Source organism: Syngnathus scovelli, chromosome 4 (assembly GCF_024217435.2).
Source record: "Syngnathus scovelli strain Florida chromosome 4, RoL_Ssco_1.2, whole genome shotgun sequence".
NCBI lineage: Eukaryota > Metazoa > Chordata > Actinopteri > Syngnathiformes > Syngnathidae > Syngnathus > Syngnathus scovelli.
In genome coordinates, this window is record NC_090850.1 from 21,208,445 (window position 1) to 21,232,100 (window position 23,656).

At 43.2% G+C, this 23,656-nt stretch overlaps 1 protein-coding gene and 1 long non-coding RNA gene across 2 annotated transcripts in view; one reads left to right on the forward strand and one right to left on the reverse strand.

Annotated features, from left to right (window-relative positions):
* Window positions 1-1,603: 1,603 nt before the first annotated feature.
* adamts18 (ADAM metallopeptidase with thrombospondin type 1 motif, 18) overlaps window positions 1,604-23,656 on the reverse strand; it is a 29,231-nt gene continuing 7,178 nt past the window's right edge. The window contains exons 5-24 of the mRNA XM_049717047.2: window positions 23,398-23,612; window positions 22,838-22,921; window positions 22,538-22,697; window positions 21,780-21,885; window positions 21,072-21,209; window positions 20,857-21,010; window positions 19,418-19,513; window positions 19,200-19,348; window positions 15,163-15,335; window positions 13,588-13,718; window positions 12,311-12,434; window positions 11,996-12,240; window positions 7,936-8,056; window positions 7,365-7,491; window positions 5,582-5,786; window positions 3,541-3,732; window positions 3,360-3,430; window positions 3,122-3,287; window positions 2,858-3,050; window positions 1,604-2,276 (exon numbers count right to left, since the gene is read on the reverse strand). Of these exons, the coding sequence (XP_049573004.1) occupies window positions 2,158-2,276; window positions 2,858-3,050; window positions 3,122-3,287; window positions 3,360-3,430; window positions 3,541-3,732; window positions 5,582-5,786; window positions 7,365-7,491; window positions 7,936-8,056; window positions 11,996-12,240; window positions 12,311-12,434; window positions 13,588-13,718; window positions 15,163-15,335; window positions 19,200-19,348; window positions 19,418-19,513; window positions 20,857-21,010; window positions 21,072-21,209; window positions 21,780-21,885; window positions 22,538-22,697; window positions 22,838-22,921; window positions 23,398-23,612 (2,969 nt within the window). The 3' untranslated portion in view covers window positions 1,604-2,157. The remainder of the gene's footprint in view (window positions 2,277-2,857; window positions 3,051-3,121; window positions 3,288-3,359; window positions 3,431-3,540; window positions 3,733-5,581; window positions 5,787-7,364; window positions 7,492-7,935; window positions 8,057-11,995; window positions 12,241-12,310; window positions 12,435-13,587; window positions 13,719-15,162; window positions 15,336-19,199; window positions 19,349-19,417; window positions 19,514-20,856; window positions 21,011-21,071; window positions 21,210-21,779; window positions 21,886-22,537; window positions 22,698-22,837; window positions 22,922-23,397; window positions 23,613-23,656) is intronic.
* On the forward strand, window positions 8,573-10,669 carry LOC137840242 (uncharacterized). Its single transcript, XR_011086765.1, has 2 exons — window positions 8,573-9,200; window positions 10,545-10,669. It is a non-coding gene; the product is annotated as an uncharacterized lncRNA (long non-coding RNA).

Consider the following 23,656-nt stretch of genomic DNA (forward strand, 5'->3'; position numbering starts at 1 on the left):
TTTCCAAGCCATCAAGTGAAAACTTTTCAGAGTTTACAAAAGGCCGTGGGAGGTAATGAGACAGACAAGGTGACGGGAAGGTGGAGAAGGACAAGACGCTGTAACAAACACGCAGATCGATAGGAGTGAAGAGGCTAATGGGCTATAGGCTTCGTCGGCTCGGCTGATATCCACAGGTCTTCTTTTTACTGCAGCCTTTTTAAATCATTCCGGCAGCGACGCAGGCACAAAGACCCACCGCCATGCCGAGAGCCGTCGCTTGTCGTTTGAGCTGTTAATCAGGCCGGATCTGATGCGAAGGGGGTGGGGTGCTCATCTTTTTCACATCTAAAAGCTCCGCAGGCACGAGAAAACGCTTTGAAGGAACAAGTGTCTTCTGAAATTGTACTTTCTCATTTGAGAGGGAAAATATGCACAATGTCTAATGTTAGTTAAGGTACCATTGGGATTATTTTAGGTTCAGAGTTGGGTTAAGGTCGGATTATACGACGGGGTTAGAAAAGGCCAAAGATGTGTTTCGCCCTCTCGCAGGTTCTCAGCAAAACACCGCCGCTGAAATATGACAGCTTGTGCAGTAAAGCCTTTGGAGAAATAGAGAGATGGATATTTGAAAGGCAGGATGATGGGACTCTCTTAAGATGTGATCAGGTCCACTGACAGTGGTTGAGGGGGTCCTATCAGGGTTCACTGCGCACACAAACGAGCCTTAGGCTACGAGGGAGGGGAGGGGGGGCGGGGGGCGAGCAGGCTTGACAGGCTGGTGGGAAAATAACAACCAGGCCCTTAGACGAAGCGAGAGAAAATGTGAAAATACAGAGTAGAAATAGCTGCATCGATCAGGCAAGGTGGAGGGGATTAAGGGTGACAGGTTCCATTTTGGATTGGATAAATTGGACAGAGGTGGTGTGGACATCGTGCTCCCTGTTCCACACTTGATTTCTGTCCATGCAAACAGACAGCAGCTATTAGTCTTACGTGTTAGCATTCAGCACATGCTCGCTGATGATCAATGGGAAGGCTAACGTCTGCTTGATGGTGGAAATTAAAGTTGGCGCTGGGGCAGGGCTAAGGTGGACTCGAATCTTGTCAGGAATATGTGTACCATTTATAAATAATAATAATAAAAATAATAATATTTCGAATTTATAAAAAAGTATATATTTACATTTATATATTTATATAATTTGTAATTTATTTAAAAATAAAAAAAATAATTAAAAATAAAATAATAAAAATTTAAAAAAATAAAAAAAATAATAATAATAATAAAAAAATAATAAAAATAATATTTCGAATTTATAAAAAAGTATATATTTACATTTATATATTTATATAATTAGTAATTTATTTAAAAATAAAAAATAAATTAAAAATAAAATAATAAAAATTAAAATATATATATATATATATATATTATAATATTATATATAATATATATATATATATATATAATATTTTTAAATAGTTTTTTCAGTTTTTTCAGCAACCTTTATGTATCGGTCAAGCCTTACTTTGGCCCCCAAGTTAAAGATCAACGATGATCAGTCACGAAATTTGACAGTCAAGTCAAGTTTGAAAGAATAACAATCAAAATCATCAGAGGTGTTTTCTTGATCAAGCTGTATTATTAGCAGAGCGATACACAAAAGCAAGTCTGCCACCGTGTCAACACGCATGGAAGGTCCTGGTGGAGGAGCATCAGCAGCGGGTAACAGAAAAAGAGGACCAGGACAAGTGCATTAAATGCTATTAATGCTTCATTTAAAAAAAAAAAAATCATGAAAATAAAAAAAATACAAAATGTCATCACGTGGAGAACGTCCATAGTGGGTGAGTTACACATCACAGATCCACTGCACAACATAATGCAACATCATTAGCAATAAATAAAGGCATCAGATCCTTGAAATACACACACGATACAGGCGAGCTAATAAACAACAAAAGGAGGAGCACTCAAATGTCCCACAGACAGTAAATGTTACTTTTCCAGTTGCTTGATTTTCTCGTCCTACTTCTTCACTCAGTTCATTGGTCAAGTACTCCAGGAAGAATAAACACAGTCTGTCCGGTGCAGTTTTATGTGTTCGGAGAGTTCTAAAAGTCTCAAGGGAGGGGAGGGTTTTGGGTTCTTATCCTTCTTCAGTAGGGGGAGCTCTAGAGCCTCCTGCCCGTGCAAGAGCGACAGCACTGGTCTCCGTAGAACTTGTGGCCGCAGACGCCGTGCTGGGGGACCAGGTGGCACCAGCTGAAGCGGTCCACGCACGGTGGCTCGCCTGCAGAGGACAAAATGGTACCTCAGTGTTTGAAAGATAAGACAAAAACACTTCGGGGTAGACCTGTCAAACTAATTTTTGTCGCCGACCATTACATTTTTTACAATCAATTAATTAACAGCCGTGGGGACAAGAAAATGGATGTTTGAGATTAATTAACAGCCTTTGTTTTTGTCCACTAGTACCTAATTTTCAGATTTTTTTTATATTTGTTTTCTGAAGTACTTGGGGGGTTTTCATTTTTGTTTTGTTTAACGGACAAGCGGTACCAAAAATGGATAGATGGAATTAATTAACAGCCTTTGTTTTTGTCCACTATTGGCTAATTTTTTGCATTTTTTTTTTATTGTTTTCTGAAGTATGTTGGGAGGGTTGTCATTTTTTGTTCTGTTTCACGGAACATCTGAGATACCCTTGCCCCCCCATGGAAAAAAGCCTAGCTCCGCCAATGGTTTAGAGGTGTTTGTCTTGAGGATTATGAGGAAGAAATAAAATTCTGCATAGTAAAAGGTCTGCGAACCCATAAAATTTGAGAACCTGTGAAGTCGACCCAACAATACTTTTACTTGGAAGCAATTGACCTCTTATTGTGGTCCCGACGGCTGTGACACGATTGTGGTGATGTGGCAGCGGGGCGGCTCGAGGGCAGAACTGAGTGTTGCAGGCCCGGGTAGCAACTGGTCGCTGGTGGGCCAAGCACCCGCTGGCCGCCCTTCCCTGAAGGAGACACTGGACGCCGCGGGTCTGGACACCCCCACCGCAGGACACGGAGCACTGGAGGAACAAGAAGAAGCAGACTTTTGTTTAGCTTCTAATCACGCATCCGTCACATTGACGATGGCTACCTGTTGCCATGGAGATGAGTACCAGCTTGACACCGCAGCACCGGGGACGGTCCTGCCCTGCGGGACCCGGGCTAATTCGGGGCAGGGACCTCGGTCGCAAACCTGCTGGAGATCCGCCAAGGGTTTGGCAAGGTTCCTGCACCTCCTTGCGGGAAACTCCACAAACCTGCAAACGGAAGGAACACAAATGAATCAGGCTCTTATGGTTGAAAGTGATATTGTTGCAAAGAGTTCTTACCCTCCCTGGAAATCTTTCTCCCCACACCGGAGTTCTCGCTTCTGCAGGCCAGGACCGCATGACCTGGAGCACTAAAACACAACAATTCAAAAATGTCATTTCTTTGGTGATAAAGAAAAAGTTCCTTTGAGACTGTGGCCTTCATATTTGAAGTAGGTCACCATGAAATCTATGTTCTCACCTCTCCCCACGACGTGGGCGTCCACTGGAGCCTGTCGTTCTTTGGGCAGCGGCGCAGGACGCAGCTCTCCTGGGCTTTGGGTCGCTCGTTGTGTCTGCACATGCTGTCGGGCACCACGGCCGCCAACCCGGCGTCGCCGCTTTGGCAGAACACGCTTCGCTTCCTCAGTCCGCGGCCGCAACTCTTGGAGCACTGCAGGTGAAGGCGGACATGGTGAGACACAGGTGGTGTTCTCTGGAGGTTTAGTGGAGAGTCCTTTTGGACCTGACACTGTTTTTATAACCTTGCTCAGGGTCCTTCAAGGTTGGATTTAATACATACGCTCTACTTTTTTTCTACTTCCAAGCGACCTAAATATTCACATACCTTTATTCTCTTAAGTTTTTTTTTCTTCTAAATAATGCAAACTTCTTAGTTGGTGGATATTTCCTCAAAATTCTATTGATTAAAAAAAGTATATGAATTTGTTCTTGAAAGTTTGCAAATTTCTTTCACAAAAATCAAAATATTTTTCTAAAAAAAAACATTTTTCCTAAAAATAATTTTTCTATAATTTTGACTTTTCCCCTAAAATCTGTAAACCTATTTCTAAAATAATAGTACTTTATTTTTGTAAGGCAGAGTCCATGTTTTTTAATAAACAAACAAAAATTATATATATGTATATATATATATATATATATATATATATTTTTTTTTTTTTATATTTTCACAACTTCTTTCCTAATAAATTTATATTATCAAAAAAAAAATAAAAGTCTGATGCAAATTTCACACGTCAGACTTTTCCTAAACCAGCTGGAACTCAAAAGGGTAAACACAAAGTAACCACATTGATAATTCGACACACGCTTGACGAGCAAAGCCAAGGTCGTCGCTTGGCCGCTACTCCAAAACATTAAACGCAATAACGCCATCGCTCACAAATGAATGTGACCTGCAACCATCAGAGCACCCGGCAACACAACAATGCAGTAAACTTCAGATTGGAAAAAAAAAAAAAAAAAAAAAGTGCAACTGCTCATCAGGGACGCCAGAATGTTTTATGTGACTGCATTGCTTTCCAACACACACATCGCATTTAAATGCACACACACTCATCCCAGCAGTGATTTGACACTGACAGTATCCATTGGTCTTTTCAAGGAGAATGCTTTTAACCGACACCTGAACTCACCAGTCGCTCTACAGTCACAAAGATTGACGACTGAATGATGGCTGAGTGACAGCATTTTCTCACTTCTTTTTTTTTTTTAGACAAAATTATAATCTGACATGGCCTGTATAAAGTTTCACAACATGTCAGATTCCGCTGCTCGAGAAACAGAAAACTGAGTTTGAAATTTCACATTGGCTCTATGCTTCTGCAATATTATATCAGATGTTGATTTTCGTGAAAATATAATTGTTTTCTCAAAAACATGACACTTTTTTAGGGGGAGGGAGGAATTGGCATTGATGAAAAGAAAATAACTAGTGTGTAAAAGCACCTTGAGAAAATAAATAATAGTTTTAAATTATTGGTAGATAATGTTTAGAATTTTTAGTATTTCTAATATTTACTCTTTAATTTGGAATTCATCATATACTGTCAACAAAAATCATCATTTTATGCAATTTTTCAGATGGCAGCATGTCCAGCAGAGGTCAGCAGAGCGCTGAAAATGAATGAAATGTAAATTGTACTGTTTGACAATTGCGGACGTGTGCACGCGTGCGTGCGCCTTGACATGAGTTTACTTCTTCCCTCTTGTAAACCTTTTCATTACGCAAACATCTCCCAAACATGTCACCATGTTTTAATTTAAGGCCGCAAAGGCTAAATTTACGTCTCTGCTAAAGTAAAAAGACGGTTTCTGCTCACAAACAAATCAACTAAAGAGTGAAGACTCAAAAAGATGGTGGTGAGGCAAAATGAGCACTAATTAAAGAGAAGGAAGATTGTTTTTAAATCCTGAACAACTTCGCTTAACCCAATTACCCCTACACGAAAATGCTCGTACTTTTTTTCCAAGTCGCTGCTTGCTTTGATTGACATTACCTGCGACCAGGCTCCGGCGTTCCACCCGGGCGGGCAAGCCTGCGTGTTGCAGGGCCGGAGTTGCGCCGGTGAGACGACGGGGCAGAGGGAATGCGCCGCCGCCTCCTCCCTTTGGTAGGTCACTTTCCTCATGCAGCGTAGCGTCCTGCTCTGCTGGCCTCCGCCGCACGAGCGACTACACACCGCCCACTCTCCAGTCCACCAGCTGGAAGAGAGATGGAGAACCCGATTGATTTTTTTTTTCCAATCTAATCTTTTGAGTCTTCCACATCTTTGGTCCAAAATAGCCACCGTCTTGGCACCGCAACTCAAGGGGGAGATTACTGCAAACGAGTGGTCTGACCACCGCGGGATTTTAGGCGGAAGAGGGATGGCGAGTCGGGCAGATGGCTCAGGATGCCGCAAAAAATAAAAATGACCTCGGGGCACCCAGGCGCTTTTCCTTCTTTTTAGAATTCCGCAGACGAAATTTGGGGGCGAAAGAGTTGCTTTAGGCCCGCATGGTTCTTTTCTCCCCTGTGTTTTGTCCGAGATTAGAAATAGCACATCACTGCGGTTGAGCTCACCCTAATTTGCATCTCGTGAATGCTCCATATCGAGATAGACAACCGGTCGACTATTTTGGTGATGTTCCTTAAGTCAATACTCAATTTGATGGTAAACCAGTGGATATCCTAATAATTTAGTTTTTTTTCTGTCATAAAAGACAGAATCTGAAAATTCAGCCCTTGAGATTTCGCCTGATGAAATCCGATCGACTCCGCAGACGAGTGCCGATTTAATCGACCCGATTAATCGTTTTCATCTATGTGTGTGGTCAAAGCACGGTAATAAAAGTTCACCACAAGCACAAAACTCCACACTAAGACCTCAGCCAAAACTCTTAAATGTCTTCATGTGGCTCTCAACTTTACAGCTGGCTTGTAAAAGTGCCACTTAACCAAATCCAATCCCCATTTTCACTTTTAATCGGACAAATTTCGTGCAAGAACCGCAGTTGGATCCTAAGGGGTTCAACCGTAGACCCCTTTGGCCCTCTTTCCAAACAAAAGCGGCTGTGTCCGGACGTGCATCGAGGCTCTTTAATAGCGTTCGCTGAGATAAGAGAAATGCAATGCCTGAGATTAGCGGCAGGAAACGCCGTCTCGAATGTTGGGAACAGAAGCCGCTCGTTGGCGGCGTTCGGCCCGGACATGTCGCGGGCGGCCCGAGCCAAGCATCGACTTCGGCGAGCATCCGACGCATGCTGCGAGCGGCTATTTTTCGGCTTCGCGGCTTGGAAGCGGGAGGCGTAATTGCGGCATTAGTGGAAGTGCTCGTGCTCTCCCTGACCCCAAAATGGCGTGCCGTGCCTCTTGGGTGCAGCGGCGATGTAAATCATTTCGTCGCTCGCCGCGGGAGGAAAGAGGTTCTGCTTCAACCTGCATGCATGCACGTGCCATTAGACGGTCTATATATTTTTTTACATTTATATTATATAATATACAAAAAGACGGCCTGATTAGCGTGATGCACGATGGGAGGCGTCCGTCGATCTGTTAAGTAGAGAGCTGAGCCTCAAAACCCGCTCGGTGAGTTTCTCAAAAAAGGAACAGAGGAGTGATTAAAGAGTGGACAGAGGAGGAAGAGGAGGAGGAAGGCAACCTGACCACAAACAAAGTGCAGACTCCCCTCAACCGCAACGTGCGAGAGTGCGCAAGTCTGTAATAAAAGCAGCGCAACATTTGGCAACATGGATGTAATAGGCCGCAAACCACACACACAGACATGAACACACACTTACTAAGCAGGGCAGGGCTGCGTATTGCAGAGGTGCGAGCCCAACGTGGGTCTTGTGAGCGGATTACACATGGTGGCGTTGACGTGAACTTTCTGGTCCTGCAGGCAAATAGCCTTGGTGGAAATGCGACCTGAGGGGAAGGAAACATCAACAATTGAGGATTTTTATTCTATCCCAATTTGACCTCATTGTTTCATTTATTTGACTAATATTTTATCTTGGCCAACAAAGTAAGCCCGGATTTCACACTCAGTCAAAAAGAAACGAGCCATGAAATTCCTGGTGACTTTTCTTTTCGGGAAGATAAATTTGTATTCACACACATTTGCATTCAACGAGGGGGTTGCTCGATAAACGTCTGTTCTCCGAGTGCACTTTTTGTTTGTTATTGTAGCTGTCACATGCAATTATATAGGAATGAAAATCCCCCTTCACATTTTAAACGGCGATGGATAACGTTGCAAGGCTGGAAACCAAATGTTCTCATTCTTAGCTCAAAAAAAAAACAGTGTAAACATGCATGGAAGCAAATCTTCAAACGCATTAAACCGACATCCAAAGTCATCCAATTCACCTCCGGCGCAGGGAGCAGAACAGTCGGAACGCACCACACCCCAGCTGTAGTCGGGCTTCCTTTCAGTACGAGGCAGCGTGTACTCCCAAACCACACCTGGATTTTTACCTTGCAGGAGGATCTAGAAGAGGAAGAGAAAGAAGAACATTGGGAAGAGACACATCAAGTCAGGCACTGGACTGGACACATTTGACCCTAATTTTATTCTCTAGAGGGTGTCAGACTCCATCATGCTGTCCATTTGCATTCCAGATTCAGATCACAGCTGAGATTTATTTATTTATGTATTTATTTATTTTTAATTTTAATCTTCATTTTTTATTTATTTATTCATTCATTCATTTCATGACTTATTTTCTTAATTTTTTATTTATTGGATTTCATTGTCATTTAATTTGTTTATTTGTTTTTATAATTTTTTTTTAATTTTTTTATTTGAATAGGGGCAATGCACATTAATGAACATCAGTTAAACAAAAACAAATATAAATATGACAAATTTTATTAAGCCCAACCAGCAAAAGTGGCAAATCCAGGTCCAGAAAGTAAAAACAGGACCAGAGTTTGACTTTGGCCACAGGTGCTTCTAAATCTTATTTGGGAAATTAGGATAGTAGTTGCTACGCTAACTAAAAATCGCAAAACCGTACTGGAGGTCTGGACCAGGAAGAGAGTTGATAACAGTTTCTTTCAACCACGTCTGAAAATCTTAACCATATACGATTCTTCCGACACGGACATTCTTGCGGTGTGCCAGCTTGGCCCCGCAATGTAATTTTGCTCCAATTCTTTGGATTCGATAAGTGGCGCTGTGAAAATGTGGAAAATTTGTGGTCTGTTGTCTCTAGTGCAACAATGTTTTGTACTTGTCAAACACGACAAAGATCTGCACCTAAATGTGTGTGTTTCCAACACTTGACAGATGGTCAGTGGGTTATTTTCATTCCCCGTTGCTAATTTGACCGGCTATGCAGATTAGTATGTTGATGGTTGTGGTCGAGTGTTTATCTTCGCTGGTGTTTGGCTTGGAGGCCAATATTTGGCTTTGTTTAAAACAATTGTTTGAAAAGTTGTGCGGTGTTTATCTTGGCCGATTATGTTTGCGCACATTGTGTGTCTCTGACACAGAGGGAGTTGTTTCACAGATGGAAAGATGCAATACACAATTATGTCTGCATTTTATTGTTTCTGCAGCTGTCTGCGAAGAATTTTGGACGCGGCTCAATTCCAATTCAATTGCACAGATTGTGTACCGAGTATGTTGGGTAAGTTTTCATCGTATTTATTTATTTTTAAAGTGTCATTTGGCAATGTGGTTCGTTACAATGGTAAAAAAACAATAGAGGATTTAGGACAGAGCCCTGGGGAACACTCCTGGATTATTACTTGCTAATTTTATAACTTTAACATCTGAATTTTTTTTTTTTTCTTGGAGGGACCAAGAAAGAACAGTTTCCGGAGTGATTGAAACATAACACAGTACCGCGACAAAACTAAAATGTCATTGGTCGACCGTTGTCATATAATGTATCCATAACTTCTAGAGTGGACCGACTCCAAGCAAAGAAGATTCAGTGTAAAGAGATTTCCTGGGAAAACCGACTCTGATCCGCCCTTTATGTATCAATGACAGCAATTAACATAAGTGCCTGTTCCTGCACGTGCAGGCAGCGGAAATAAACGCTCCACCTTTTGGTCACAAGACCCAGCGTGTGCTCGGAGTCGTTAAATGATCGTTTCATTCGGCGGTTTTCCGCCTTAGGGCGGCACTCGAGCGTGGATCTGACCAGGGAGGCGCTCAGCTTTTGTAAGCTGGGCTGACAGCCAAGGTAAATCGGTGATATTAAAAGGTACATTAGCAAACTTGATGCTTGAACTCAAAGAGCCAAAGCGACACGGAGTGAGCATAATCATTTTTGCGGTAGTTAATCTCAAGGCCTCTAATATATATGTATAAATATTATTTATTATTAGTATTTTTTTATTTTTTTTATTTATATAATTATTATATATTATATAAATATATTTATAGATATATATATTTGGGGTGCCTTACAAAGTTTGAGTAGTCTTACTGTAATAATCACGTCTGCTGCTTCTCATCCGTTAAATCTCGTCTCAAATTGGACATCTAAATAGCGGTAATAAGAGTCACTGGTCAGTTGGGAAAGAAAAAGGATGTGGTGGAAGATGGCTGCAAATTGAGCAGAGCGCTGTCCAAATAAAGTGACAGCGAGCCAGAATGAACCGAGAGAAGAAACCATCTTCCTTCTCACGAGGCTTGCGGGTAAAAGTCAATGACAGCAACGTGTCTGAAGAGTCGTGCCACGTTGTCACTGGACTCCACAAATATAATTTGCATATTTTTATGGACGGTAAAGTCTCGTATGCAGTTCCCGGATGAATACGAGGGCATATGGTTTGAAATTTTAAGCTGAAAGAACATGAATGAGCAGAAGGAAGAGATTTTGTGTTTCCTCTAGGCCTGACCTTAAATCATCACATTCAAAGAGATCAGTTGCAGTATTCTTAATCTTTTAATCTCGCCGCCAACCGCTACAGCCGCCACACTCTCAAGATCTTTTTTTTTTTTTTTTTTGTAATTACAGGACATACTTAGAGAGATTACGGCGGTGACATCTGCAGATCAGTGTGAACTGCCAACGCACGCCGACAAGAGCGATTGCGTATTGGTGGCTTCAGATGGACTGCTTTCGGTTATTCGAACTTTAATCCTCCTTTCATATTTCGGCGATGTCTCAATCATTTGTGATGTTTTACGTGGAGCCCAAAGAAGATAAAAGAAGACATGATGCTAATGTTGCTGGAAAATGAGTGATTGACTTGTTTTAAAGGCATTTTTTTTCCAAAATAAATCGATATTTTTAAACGTAATGTTGAAGGATGAGTTCTAAAATTTTAGAAAAATTAAAATAATTTAAAACTTTAAAAAATTTAAAATTTAAGAATTTTTTTTTTTTATTTGGGATCATAGTCTAAGTAAATAAATATAGACAATTATAAACACTGTACCATTCCCATGCACTTTTTCTTGGAGCTCTAAAATTACCAAGTTCCCATTTCCCTGGAATGCGGCACTCGGACAGCAACCCGCCCCACCCCCACCCCTTGGCTCAATGCAAGAAGATACGATTCACTCCTATGGAAGCACTCAATCACACAAACGTAAACAACAACAAGCACTCGAAGGAACCCGGCCACAAGTCAAGCCCTCTTGTCCAAAATAGCTACAAAAACATACAAACATTTCCGGATGGCCAAGTGACCAGCTGCTGGTTTCTATCCCCAAAAACTTTACAGCCTGCTCATTCCTGACTGAGCATTTTTTGGCCTTCAGGTGAAAGCAACTGCTCACCTGGTTTCAACTTCTGGTTCCCAACCCCAGAGTTCAAAGTTCAAGGGGTAGATAAAAGCTGGTGTTGACACAGTAATGTGTCCGTGACTGTGATGCTTGCCGCTTCAGGGCAGGTAAAAGACTCCCCCACTCACGCTTTGTAGTCTCTCTCGCTCCCAACAAAGTTTTCCTTCCGTTTTCTCGCTCCGCTAACCTCCAATCACATTTACAACAAAAGCACTATTGAGGTCAGCGGCCACGGGGGCCACATGGCCGTGGCTTTTGGATGCTTATGAAAACACGTGACTGCCTCTTTACATTCAGTCAGCCAGAGCCAAGAGACAGCAGTACTTAATAGCGTGATGGTGACGCAACGTGCTTTTTCTACAGCGAAAACCCCTAAAGTGGTAAAAATGTTAAAAAAAATTGTGACGGGAAAATGAAGCTTCAACTTTGCTTCATGAACCAGTTTTTTTCATTCCTCCAGGTGGCACAGTTGGTTAAAGGAAGGGTGTGTTTTCCGCCCTATGTTAAACTGAGAGTGCCATCTAGAGGACTTAATAAATACAATTGCTTCATGAAACACCTTGAAGCCTCGTTTTACCGTAAAATACAAAATCCATCCAAAATGAACAAATATTAAAAATGAAATACTCATTACAAAATAGAAGGACAAAATCCGATTTTGATGAGCTTCATGCTTACTTCAAACACCAGCGTTTCATTGGTGGGTCCGGCGGCGTACAGGCTCTCGGGTTTGCTAAAAGAGCGCTGATAGCTGAATGTGGCGCCTCCAAAGTGGAACTTGCCCGGCCAGTCCACCGTCCAATCGCCGGTCAGGTAGTACTTCCTCTTGATGGAACGTACCGCCAGATAGCTGGTAGACACGGCCATCTCCTCCACGCGAATGCTACGAGCACCCGCCGGGATGGTTACCATGGAATAATATTCTGCGGCAAGAGAATAAAATTATATTAGATGTGTGATGCGATTTATCTCGACATTTCCGCTAGAACTTACCGTTAGCTCTATGCTGCAGCGTGTACATGCCTTTGTAGAATTTACATGTGGAGTTGCTTCCCTTACATACGCCGCAAGCATCCAGGGAGGCCTTGGATCCTAAAATCTGATCGCAACCAACCGTCTGCACACCAAAAAAGTAGGGGGGAGAGGGTTGAGTGGCCATGGGTGATTTCAGGATTGCGGATTACGGTGTATTCAGAGCCAGCTGTTTCTAATGCCACTTTAAATGTATTCGAAAAACAATTGGATGACATCGTGCGGAATGGGCGGTAAACTGACACCGAGTTTCGAGCCGTTACTCAGCTCGATTTGATCACTCTCCGAAAAGCTCGACGTGGAAATTGACGCACAGCTGTAATTATTTATTGCAATGACGCTAATTCACATGAGCCTCATCCGAATTGGGGGATCATGTTGCCGCACGGACTTCGCCCCGCCACAATGACTATAAATACGCCGCGCTTCACATGCAATTCTAGTCGGTGCCGATTAAAGCCGACGCTTGGTGGCCCACCAAAAGCAACAACGTGTGTGGAAATAGGACAAAATAAGTGTCAACGCGTCGGTTTGGGTTGGACCACAAGACAATTGGGTTAAGATCTTGGTTAGAGTTTTGAAATGATTGTTTGGAAATACGCTGAAAGGTGACACTTGAGGTCTACCAAAGTCGGTGAAAAAACGATGTTTAAGTCAAAGCGGGACGAAAGGGATTGAACGGCGGTCACATTGTGGACTGGACTATTGCAGTTTTTTTTTTTTAAAAGGGATTTATGACTTTATGACTCACTGATAGAGACTTCACCCTTATGGCTGTACAACTTGCAAATCAATTAAGATGACTGATGTTAGTTAGACAATAGTGCTGAACTGGCAGTAAAAAAATTGACAATAAATTTGAAAAATAATAAAATTAAATTAAAATAGAATTCCACTACAGCCCCAAACTATCTCAATATCATGTCTCTGGTAGAATAAAATGGAAAGAATTGATTTATCCTCATGAATTAATTGTGTGGCTTTTTCAGGTCTGTGTGCTTTGGCCACTAGGGGCAGTATAGCACAAACATGCATAGGACAAAAAGAAGAGTTTCACACCTACATGACTGTGTAAGATGCTCCAATATTAGCTATTTTCACAGCGGAAAAAAAATATATGCTTGTGTGTATTGCTTTGGTGTGTTTACATCTGTTGCTGCACTTATGAGGTAAAACTATTTTTTTGTATTTTCAAAAAGAATCATATCATTATGAATCATTGGTTGAGACTTTCGTACCTCACACACTCCATCAATGCAAACATCGCCTCTGTGGTCGGAGCAGGAGGTGCCGTCTTTGACCTTGCTGGACATGGCGAAGAAGAAATCAAAGCTCTCGGCAGTGCAGTACAATTTACAGACGTCTTCATCTGTAACGAAAAAGTAAAGAATCAAGCAAAGAATCTTGCCGAGGCCAAATATTCTCATTTTTTGTCAGCTAAAGAATGAATATCATTTTTGATTTGACCAGATGAATCGTTACATTTTAAAATCACCCCGGGAAAAAATTGACGATAAAGTCTCTCGGGGGATTTCTTCCTTCATGTGAAGCACAGACAAGTCTCAGCAGATGACGGCGAAGGTGGCCCCGGGTTCCCGAGGCAGTTTACAATCTTCCTCCTAACATAACCTCCCATTCATCAAGAGCTTAAACAGGCTTGGGACGTCAGCCAAACAGATCGCTGTCCTTCACCGCACTACAGTACTGCTCCCCCTCTCCCCCTCCCCTTCCTTCCTTCTCCGCTTTCGAATGTGTGTTTGCAAGTGGCTGCATGCCTCCCATCAGAGGTGGCAAAAGTTCTCACACTCAAAGACTTGTGTCAAAGCACACTGGTAAAAGTAGAAGAACCACGTTGTGGTTGTTTTCAAAGTCTTACAACCCTCAAATGGCTTCATGCACAAGGCTCAGTAGGACAGCAACTAATTGTATTTTGTTACTTCCCGCCTCTGATGCATATTACACCGACAGTGACGCTTTCCTTTTTTTGGCCAGCAGGAGTAAATGGAGCTTTAGGCACGGCAGAAAAAAAAAATCTCATTAAAGGGATTTGGGCTGGAATACAGAAGATCAAGTGAATTAAGACCAGACAAAGCTCATCGGCAGCAATACGCGCTCCTTTGTGTGTTTAAGAGGAGTCGCCTCGGCCAATCGGATTGCAGCTCTCGTGCTTTATGTCGAAAATATTCCCAAGGATTCAATTACCGGGAACTAATTAAGAAAGTGTTTAACATTGGACAGACCGACCATGACGGCACCGAATACGCTCTGCTGGAGCTGGGCGATATGGTGTTTGTAGAAGATGACCTCCTTTCGGTAATAAATCAAATCAAATAAAAAATAATACTAAATAATAAATTAAATTAAATTAAACAAACAAATGAACGAACAAACGAACGAACGAACGAACGAAGAGATGGATGGATGGATGGATGGATGGATGGATGGATGGATGGATGGATGGATGGATGGATGGATGGATGGATGGATGTGGATAGATAGATAGATAGATAGATAGATAGATAGATAGATAGATAGATAGATAGATAGATAGATAGATAGATAGATAGATAGATAGATAGATAGATAGATAGATAGATAGATAGATAGATAGATAGATAGATAGATAGATAGATAGATAGATAGCTAGCTAGCTAGATAGATAGATAGATAGATAGATAGATAGATAGATAGATAGATAGATAGATAGATAGATAGATAGATAGATAGATAGATAGATAGATAGATAGATAGATAGATAGATAGATAGATAGATCATGACACTATTACAAATTGAATCCAAGTTCTAACATTACCGTCCACTTTGGTGTACGGTTTCCACTTGTAGTACCAGCCCCTGAAGGGTTTGCTGTTGTGTTCGGCGCACTGCTGCGTACGGAAGTCCACGCTGTTGTGCGAACACGCTCGAGTGTTGCACAGCTGGTTGTGGCGGCCGGGGCCGTAGCAGAACTTGCCGTTATGCTGGGGCCTGGAAAAATGATCAGAAGGGATTAAAAATAATCAAAAATAGTTAATGAGTACTTTGTGTTTCATTGCATTGTTTATATTTATGGTTTCATTCAACTATTGACTCTCATTATGATTTTATGACATCATTAGTGTACAGTAATTTCGTAATAGACGACGGGAAGACCCTCCGGACTAGAAAATCGTTTTACAACGTCGTCATAGGAATTCTGTTGTCGCAAACCGAGGATGCTTTCTGTCGAATACAACAATTTGAGGAAATATTTTTGAGAGCAATAACAGATGACCACATGTTGGACAAAGCTAGATGACATTTAGGAAACTTTGGGTTTCCCACATGTTTTTGAACTCGGACCACCAGCAGAGCAAATTGACTTTAGCTATTTACACCAAAAAGGGTATGACTGGCAAAGACCCGGAAGGATCCTGCTGATCTCATAAAAACGGTAATTCTGCTCAACTTGGCGAGGATACTGAAGAATGCTGACTAGAAACAGAAACCCGACGGGAGGACAGAAATATCGGTGAGAAACAAGTGTAAATAAAATAAAGAAAAAGCGATATTCTAGATTCCATTTCACGGAGGAGTGATGGAATGGTGTTTTCTGTTGGGAGGTTGCGAGGTTCTTCACAAGTTTCATCTCATTACTGTGGAAAGTCACATATGGCCCTGTGTTTATGGGCGGCGGGGGGTCTGCCAAGCATGCTCCACCTGGGGCCTTCTTCAGAGTAGTTTGCACGGCAGAATTCCACAGTAACATTTTCTCTATTTTTTTTTTTTTGCAGCCGTCTTTCGTGATCATCTCGACAACCAATGTGTTCCCAAAACAAGACATGAGCCAGATTGTTTAGTTGGAGTTGCAGCCTCCCTTCCGCTGACGTACCCCGTAGAGTATTTGTTCATAAAGTTCTCAATTTCAGATTATTAAATATAGGAATTGATGGAAAATGAAACGCTACCTTGAGTGCAGGGAAATGATCAGAAAACACGTTCCCAACGTAAACAAGGTGGCGTAATCTCTCCTACACATTTTGCAAGTGATTTAATCAACAATCTTAAACAAACAGCAACTGGTGTTCAAGAAAGTCGCCCAGCTGTTTCGGAGCTTCAGAGTCTGTAAACAATTTCACTCTCGCTCCAGTAAATGGGAAGATAAATATGTATTTCAGGAGCAAGAGGCAAATCCCCCCTCAAATCTGCCTAGCAACAGAAGGAGCTGATGTCTGGTCTTCACCTGGAGGACCTTCATTAAAGGAGAGTCGAGGGCTTACACACAGAGCTCCAAAGCGAGCACCACTCAGCCTTTACATTCCTCTTTACATCGAGTGTGTGACAAAATGTGCACCGTCAAAACCAGGTCAAGATTGTGACCCTAATCGCCCAGGCTTGTTGGCCAGGATTAGGGTAGACCGCGTTTGATCTGGCAGGTGGTCCACGAGGTTGTGGGGGGGACGGGAGGCAGGTGGAGGACATGGGGGTGAAGCAAGAAATTTCATTTTCCGCCTTTGGAGCAGCTACTACAAGGGCTTTAATCTGCCGAGCACCCAGGAGAAGATGCTTGATGAAGATAATTTTGACGCGGCACCGAGGCAAAAGTCAAGGAGGTCAAGTTCAAAAGTACCTCACGAGTGACTTGATGGGGTTGAAATCTCTTCAAAGGATGAAGACAATACGATAATTAAGCGAACTTGGCAAAGACGTTTGCCATGCTTTGTGCAAACCTGTTGCAACAAGACGTCGAGTTTGTTTTGTTGTTAGCATTGCGCTAAGTGTTAGCCACCTTTTCCAGACTATGTTCTGGTTTTAATGTCATTTTGGTAGGACATGCCAAGCTGTCAATTTGAAGCAGCTTGTGGGGTGTGAATGACATTAGCGACGGACAAATAGATTCAGGCTAATCCATCTGATTGTGGTCTCATTAGGAGGAGAGAGGCCCTACCAAATTAATCTCTGAGATTAACAGCGGTACAGTCACAAAGATGCAAACACACTTGAATGGGTTCGTCGCGGCACGATGACTCACTCAGATATGCAACTGAGATTACGTTTTTTTAGTTTTTTATTTCAAATGCCACCACAGATGAACGAAATGCCGAGTCAGCAAAAAAAAAAAGTTGCAGCCCATTGTGAGAATGGGTACCGGTTTTGTATTGTCAACAAAATCCATAAAATGTCTCCTATAAGACCCAAACACCTTTCCCTCGCTGTGTCCCACTGACCCCGTAGCTCGTAGTCGCAGAAGCCGCTGCAAGCCTCTCGACCCGCCGCGGGAGCGATAAACGAAGTGGACAGCTAACCTACTTGCGGAGGGCCTCCTCTGCGGGCCCTCCTCGCTGTGCTGAACGTGGCGTATGCGTAACGTGTATCATATGAGCAGAAAACATCTTTGATCCCCCGGCGGGAGGGATTAGGAGAAGGGCCGGGTGCGCCCGTGTCTGCCTGGCTGTTAAACAAGCGCTGATGAGCCCAGTGAAGTCCAAATATTTAAACTGACCTCGTTGCGTGTTTGCAAAGGAGGAGGGCGACTGGTGAAAACTTTGTGATGAAGGGAAAAACAGTTCATTAGCACTGGCAGTCTCGGATGATGTTGTGCTAATATCCTATTGTTAAGAAGATTTTTGTTATTTTTTTTGTAAACACCTTTGACTGTTGTTCTTAAATTATTTTTTCACTTGTTATAATAAACATTGGTCACATGGAAAGGTTTGAAAATCTATCTATCGATATCTAGCTAGCTTGATAGCTAGCTAGCTTGTTTGTCTGCTTAGCTGTACCACTTGCTAATCTATTGACAAAGCCATCTATGCTTGATAAAATATAAATGTGAGAGAAAAACATTGTATCATATTCCGAACAGGGAAATGAATCTTTGAATCATGAGCAATGTTGCTTTCCTAAATCTAAACACAAAGCCACTCGAAAAATGGTACCCCTCAAGCTAACACCACCGGTCATACATAACCTTCATCCCACCTGCCAACTGATTCAATTAAACCAAAAGAAATGTGTGTTTGCTTGACGAAACACAAATGCAAGATTAAAAACAAGAAAGGTGCTGCCGGCCATAAAATTTGTCTTGACTGTTGCTTCGTGTTCATCGGCCAAGAGCCCAACGAGCCAAATGCAGGCAATTAGTTCCACCATCTTTCTATCTATCCATCCCCCATGGTTGTACGGAAGAACACGAAGCAAATCACTCATATAAGCGAGCAGGCATGACTCCCAAAAATCGACCTGGTAGCACGCCATGAAATTTTTGGAAAGCCAGTCAAGCGGACCATGAAATTTGGTAGGCACGTCCAGTATTATGAGTTGAACCTAAAAAGTTCGTAGGGATACCCTGCTTTAAAAAAAATACCTGCCATTTTAAAAACTGTGTCTGCTACCAAAATGGAACCATACAACATGGATGACACAATATGACGAACCCTTTTGTGGGCGGAGCTTCTCGGGGAAAACTTGATGACTCGCCATAAAACACAAAATTAAACAAACAGTGGGTTGGAAAATGTCCGCTTCTTCTGCGCATGTTGAGACTTACTAAGAGAGCTGTCGGGCACTGTGGGATGCGCGACATTACGTTTGTCCGAGCGAGCAGCCATGCGAGACCTTGGCAGCTCTCGGCGCAAAAAAAAGCAACGTTTTGTCCCACCCTTGTCTGGTGCATGGGGAGAGATTGTCTTGCTGTCTGGACTGTCAGCTGACTCTACGCGTGCGTGTGTACGTGCACGTATGTGTGTGTGCTGACAGCTATCTGGCAGACGGTGCATTCAGGTGTTCCAAAAAAAAAGGATGAAAGAGCAGAAGTTGTTGGGAGCAGTTTCCAGGAGTGATGACATGATGAATGTATGGGTGTGTGTTTACCGTGGACTGGTGCAGGAGCGCTCCCTGTACATGACCCCGCCTCCGCACGTTCTGGAACATTCCGACCACTGGGACCAGGGCGACCACTGTCCGTGAACCGCCTTGGGGCCGTGCTCCCCGTATTTGACACACTGGCCTCGCCAACACCACTGACGTACATATCACTCAGTGAACTTCATGGTTAAATCTAGTTTGAATTATGAGACGAGTCTCCTCACCATGTCGGGCCCGCAGCTGGTGCCCTCGGCGGCAGGCATGAACTTGGTTTCGCATCGTTGGCCCGTGCGGTGACACCACAGTGACTTGCAGATGTCCTGGCAGATGCGACAAACACAATAGAGATGATAAGATGTAGTGACAAAAGTACTCGTGCAAGTACAGACTCTAAATAAAAAAACACATACTCGGTGATGAGGAAAAATAAATGTATTTGTATATAAGATTTGCAATCACTGCTGAGCGAGCATCAGCTGGACGGCTGACCATCGGGCGACAATGAGCCTCCCCTAAAAAAAGCCGGCACGTCAAACCTAATCAGTACGCTTCTTTAATGAAAGCGCCTCTAATTATGTGTGTCATCTGACCCAACAATACAGAAAGCAAGCGAGTGAGTGAGCACAGAGGGAGAGCCCCGCATCGGGAGACAGGCTGCCGACGCTGGCAGTCAGCCCGGCTGCACCGGGCACGGGGGAACCGACCGGGACGGAGAGCCGGGGGTAATTAGGACTACATACTAGGGTAGGGTTTTGAACAAGTGTTAAGGTTTGAAACCTGGTTAGGGTTTGAAATGAAAGATTTCAGTAAAAGGGTTTAGGGTTCAAGACGGGGCATGTTTTCATATTTGGGTTGAAAGTAAATGTTTCAAACCAGAGTTGCAATTTCAAGTCAGGGTTGGGCGTTTGATGATAGGGTTATGGTTTTAAGCAGGGTTTGGGATTTTAATTTGGTGTTAGGCCTTCAATGAACGCTTTCAAGTCTAAATTAGTTTGGCTTTTAAATAAGGATTTTAATATTTTTCTGTTAGGGCTTTAAATTGATGTCCAGGAATGGGGTTTCAAATAAAGATTGAAGCGCTTAAGTTAAACTTTAAATCCAGTTTTGGCTTTTAAGTACGTGTTCGCATCAAAGTCACCACGCATTTTTCTACTTTGCACCTCGCCAGCCTTATTTCCAACAAGCACGCCTCTTCTAACAGGTCACGAACATGTAAACAGCCTTTGAAAACGTCCTGAATAGCCCCGATGAAGTGTTTTGCGTTAATCCCTTGGCTATACCATTTGGCTGAGTCCATTTCCCAGCCGTTAAGGGCCAAGCGGCATTTCCATGTGAATGACGGCGTACATAAAGACTCGCGTAGAAGGGCTCTACCCCATTGAGGGGTAAAAACATAGGGGGGTCTGGCAAAAATCATCGTCATTAATAAAGTCCCCATTTAGTCAGACATCATTGACGCTGTAAGTACAATACTTGGATCCTGTATGACAGGGCGGCTCATTACTGGAGGTCTCAAAGACTTTGTTGATGTGGGAGAGTTCCGGTCCACAAGACCTATTCTATAGATGTTGTTTTCCATGCGATGCAAAGAGTGAGGCCGGTGTGGGAAAAGCTTGAGGTAAGGTTCAAAAGGTTCAAGTTTGGGAGATTTTGATGAGGTTACCTTAACAAAGTCAAGACTGCATAATGTTGCCTTGGCGCCGAATTGCCACTTGCACTGCGTGTCGGCGTCGTACAGCTGGCCGGGAAGCTTCTCGGGATATTTGTACTGACCGATCTGCTTGGGCTCGTCCACCAGGCAGGACGCTTGAGTGGTCCTGGAGGACACGTGGGGATTACAATCGATAAAATCATCAACGATGATGCAATGGTGCCTACCCAAGGAAGCGGTTCAGGTACTGGCGGCTGCAGATGGACCAAGAGAAGACTCCGTTGTTACCGGCAAGGGTGGGGGACATGATGTTGCCCTCGGTTTTACGACAGGGGTTTCCCTCACCGTCATGTACCATCCCGAAACTGATAAAAAAACAAAACAAGAGTTTGAAGATAAGGTATCAAACCTGATTCAAACTGGTTTCTGTCAGGGTTTAGAAGGGTTTTAAGATATGGTTGCGAATGAGGGTTTTACTGGGGGTAGGGTGTCAAGTCTCCATATTGGTTTCAAGCTTTAAATTTGGTTTTTAATATAGATGGACAACTGTATTTGCCAAAGTGATTTTCTTTCTGGCCCAATTTATCTCAGGACTCAACACGCTTTCATGCCTTTTTGACACTTAAGCGGTCTGGTGAAGAGCAGGAGAAAACATGTCCAAGGTTTGTGTTGGGCGAGCGCCAGGCAAGCAGACGAGTTTAAACATAAAAAAGATGTCAATTGAACCAATCAAACTTGCATCTCGATGGAAACGCAAAATATAAATAGAGCGATGTCCGCCTTAGGCTATTCTCCCCAATAGTCCAATTTGGACATAATGTTGGCAGGTCAAAGCGCGTCTGTGAGGCTGCTTTCATTTGAAAACTTTGTTCACATCCCGGTTGCAATTTCTGCCAATTGCGAAACGTGGTCACTGCGAGGTGCGACGGACGTACTTGTGTCCGGATTCGTGAGCGATGGTGAACGCCAGTCCCAGTCCCGTGTCCTCATTGATGGTGCAGCTCCGGTATTTGCTGCACATACCGCTAATTGGAGCAAAACCTAAGAACCGAAGTCAGAATGAAGATGAGTTGAAATTTAACATGCACAAAAATCTGTCAGAGATGACAAGTCCAGGTCCAGAAAGTAAAAAAAAGTTTTGACTGTTTTTTAGCCTTCTAAATATCCTCAATGGTACTTCTTCATCCACCTTTGCTTGGTCAGTCCAGACATTTGATCCAAACCAAAATAACAGGAATTAAAATGTGCCTATGACCACAGTCTGGACCCAAATGAATTCGAAGCAGACATGGGAGACTCCCTGGGTAGGACAGTTAAGACTTTCCAGCAATTATCCGAGGTCACTCCATCCGTCCGTCCGTCCATCTTGAGACTACCATGGGAGAAGCGGAAAAAAAAAACCTAGCGATTTGATTTTACAACGGATTTGTGAAGCAACACACAACCAAGGTCCTATCATAAAAAGAGACATGCACATCTCGGGTCTGACCACTTTTTTTTTGCAGTGTTAGTCGAATTTTATGAACCCCGCAGTCACGCGTCGACAGGATCGGGTCAGTAACTCACACGTGGCAACCAAACTTAACAAGCTCATGTTTGCAGAGCAGCATAAACTGGTCGAGACGTTCAGGTGTCAAAACAAACCAGAAGCAAAAACGGAGAACAGGAAGTTGCGCTTGGCCGCTTGCCTTACCCAGGGTGTCGCAGGGCTCGTTCTTCCAGGAGCAGATGTCCAGCCCGGTGAGGAGAACGGCGTGGTCGTGCCGTTTCCCGCTCTTGCCCACCAATCCCGATTGCCACTGGCAGAAACTGTTGAGCGACTGGTCGGCGTGATGATTGATGCTCAGACCCAGCTATTGACGTGACATGAGCAGAATTATTTTTAGAAAACTATGAAAAGTTTTATAGTTATGGTTCAAAATAATAACTTACAAACATTTCTAACAGCGGATAAATTTATATTTGGAGAGTTACAATGAGCCAGCGCACTCACCGGGTCCTGTTCCAGTAGCAATAAGCTAACTACCACAATGTTGATGTCTGTCCCGATGGTGCCGTCTTTGAACAGACTGGAAACCTGGAGGAGAAAAAAAAAAAAAAAAACGAGCAGTAAAAGTGGCTGTTAACTCAACAAATGAGCCAACTCTAAAATCAGTGACCACCGTGCCTTTGCCCGTCGTCACGACTAAATGCACACAGGGCGACCGTAGACGAAAATGTGGAAAGATTTTGTCAGGGATTGAGCAAGTGGGGCATTTAGGAGAATGGGAAGAAGCCATCGGCGCCACCCAAAGTACATCGAAACCACATCTTGCGAAACGAAAGGCAGTGCTTAAAGACGGTTACGGTCCGGCCCGTTGGCGTTTCTGGTTTTGAATTGGACTGAAATATAGTCCGAGGCTTTGCAATATATTTCCGTACTGTTGGATAGATGGATTGACAATTTGTAATTTTAGTATTAACATGAAGTCGCTGCTCAATTTGTCTTTGCGGGCCACATAAAATGATTTGGCGGGCCGTATCTGGCCCCTGGGCCTTGGGTTTGACACTGACCATATTCATGACAGTGAGGACATAAGTGGTGACGTTCTCCCGGCCGTGTTTCTCCAGCATCTTCCTATCGGCCACCACCAGGGTCTCCACATTCAGACCTCCCACCCGGTTGGAGTCGATAGGCGATCGCTTTGGCCTTCCCGGGCCCTCTTCGTCAGTCGTGGCAAACTCATCTGGCATCAGGAAAGGCTCCTCAACGGGCGGTTTTGGAGTGTCTATCAGGATGAGAAGCATTTTGGTTCAATCAAACAGAAGAGGT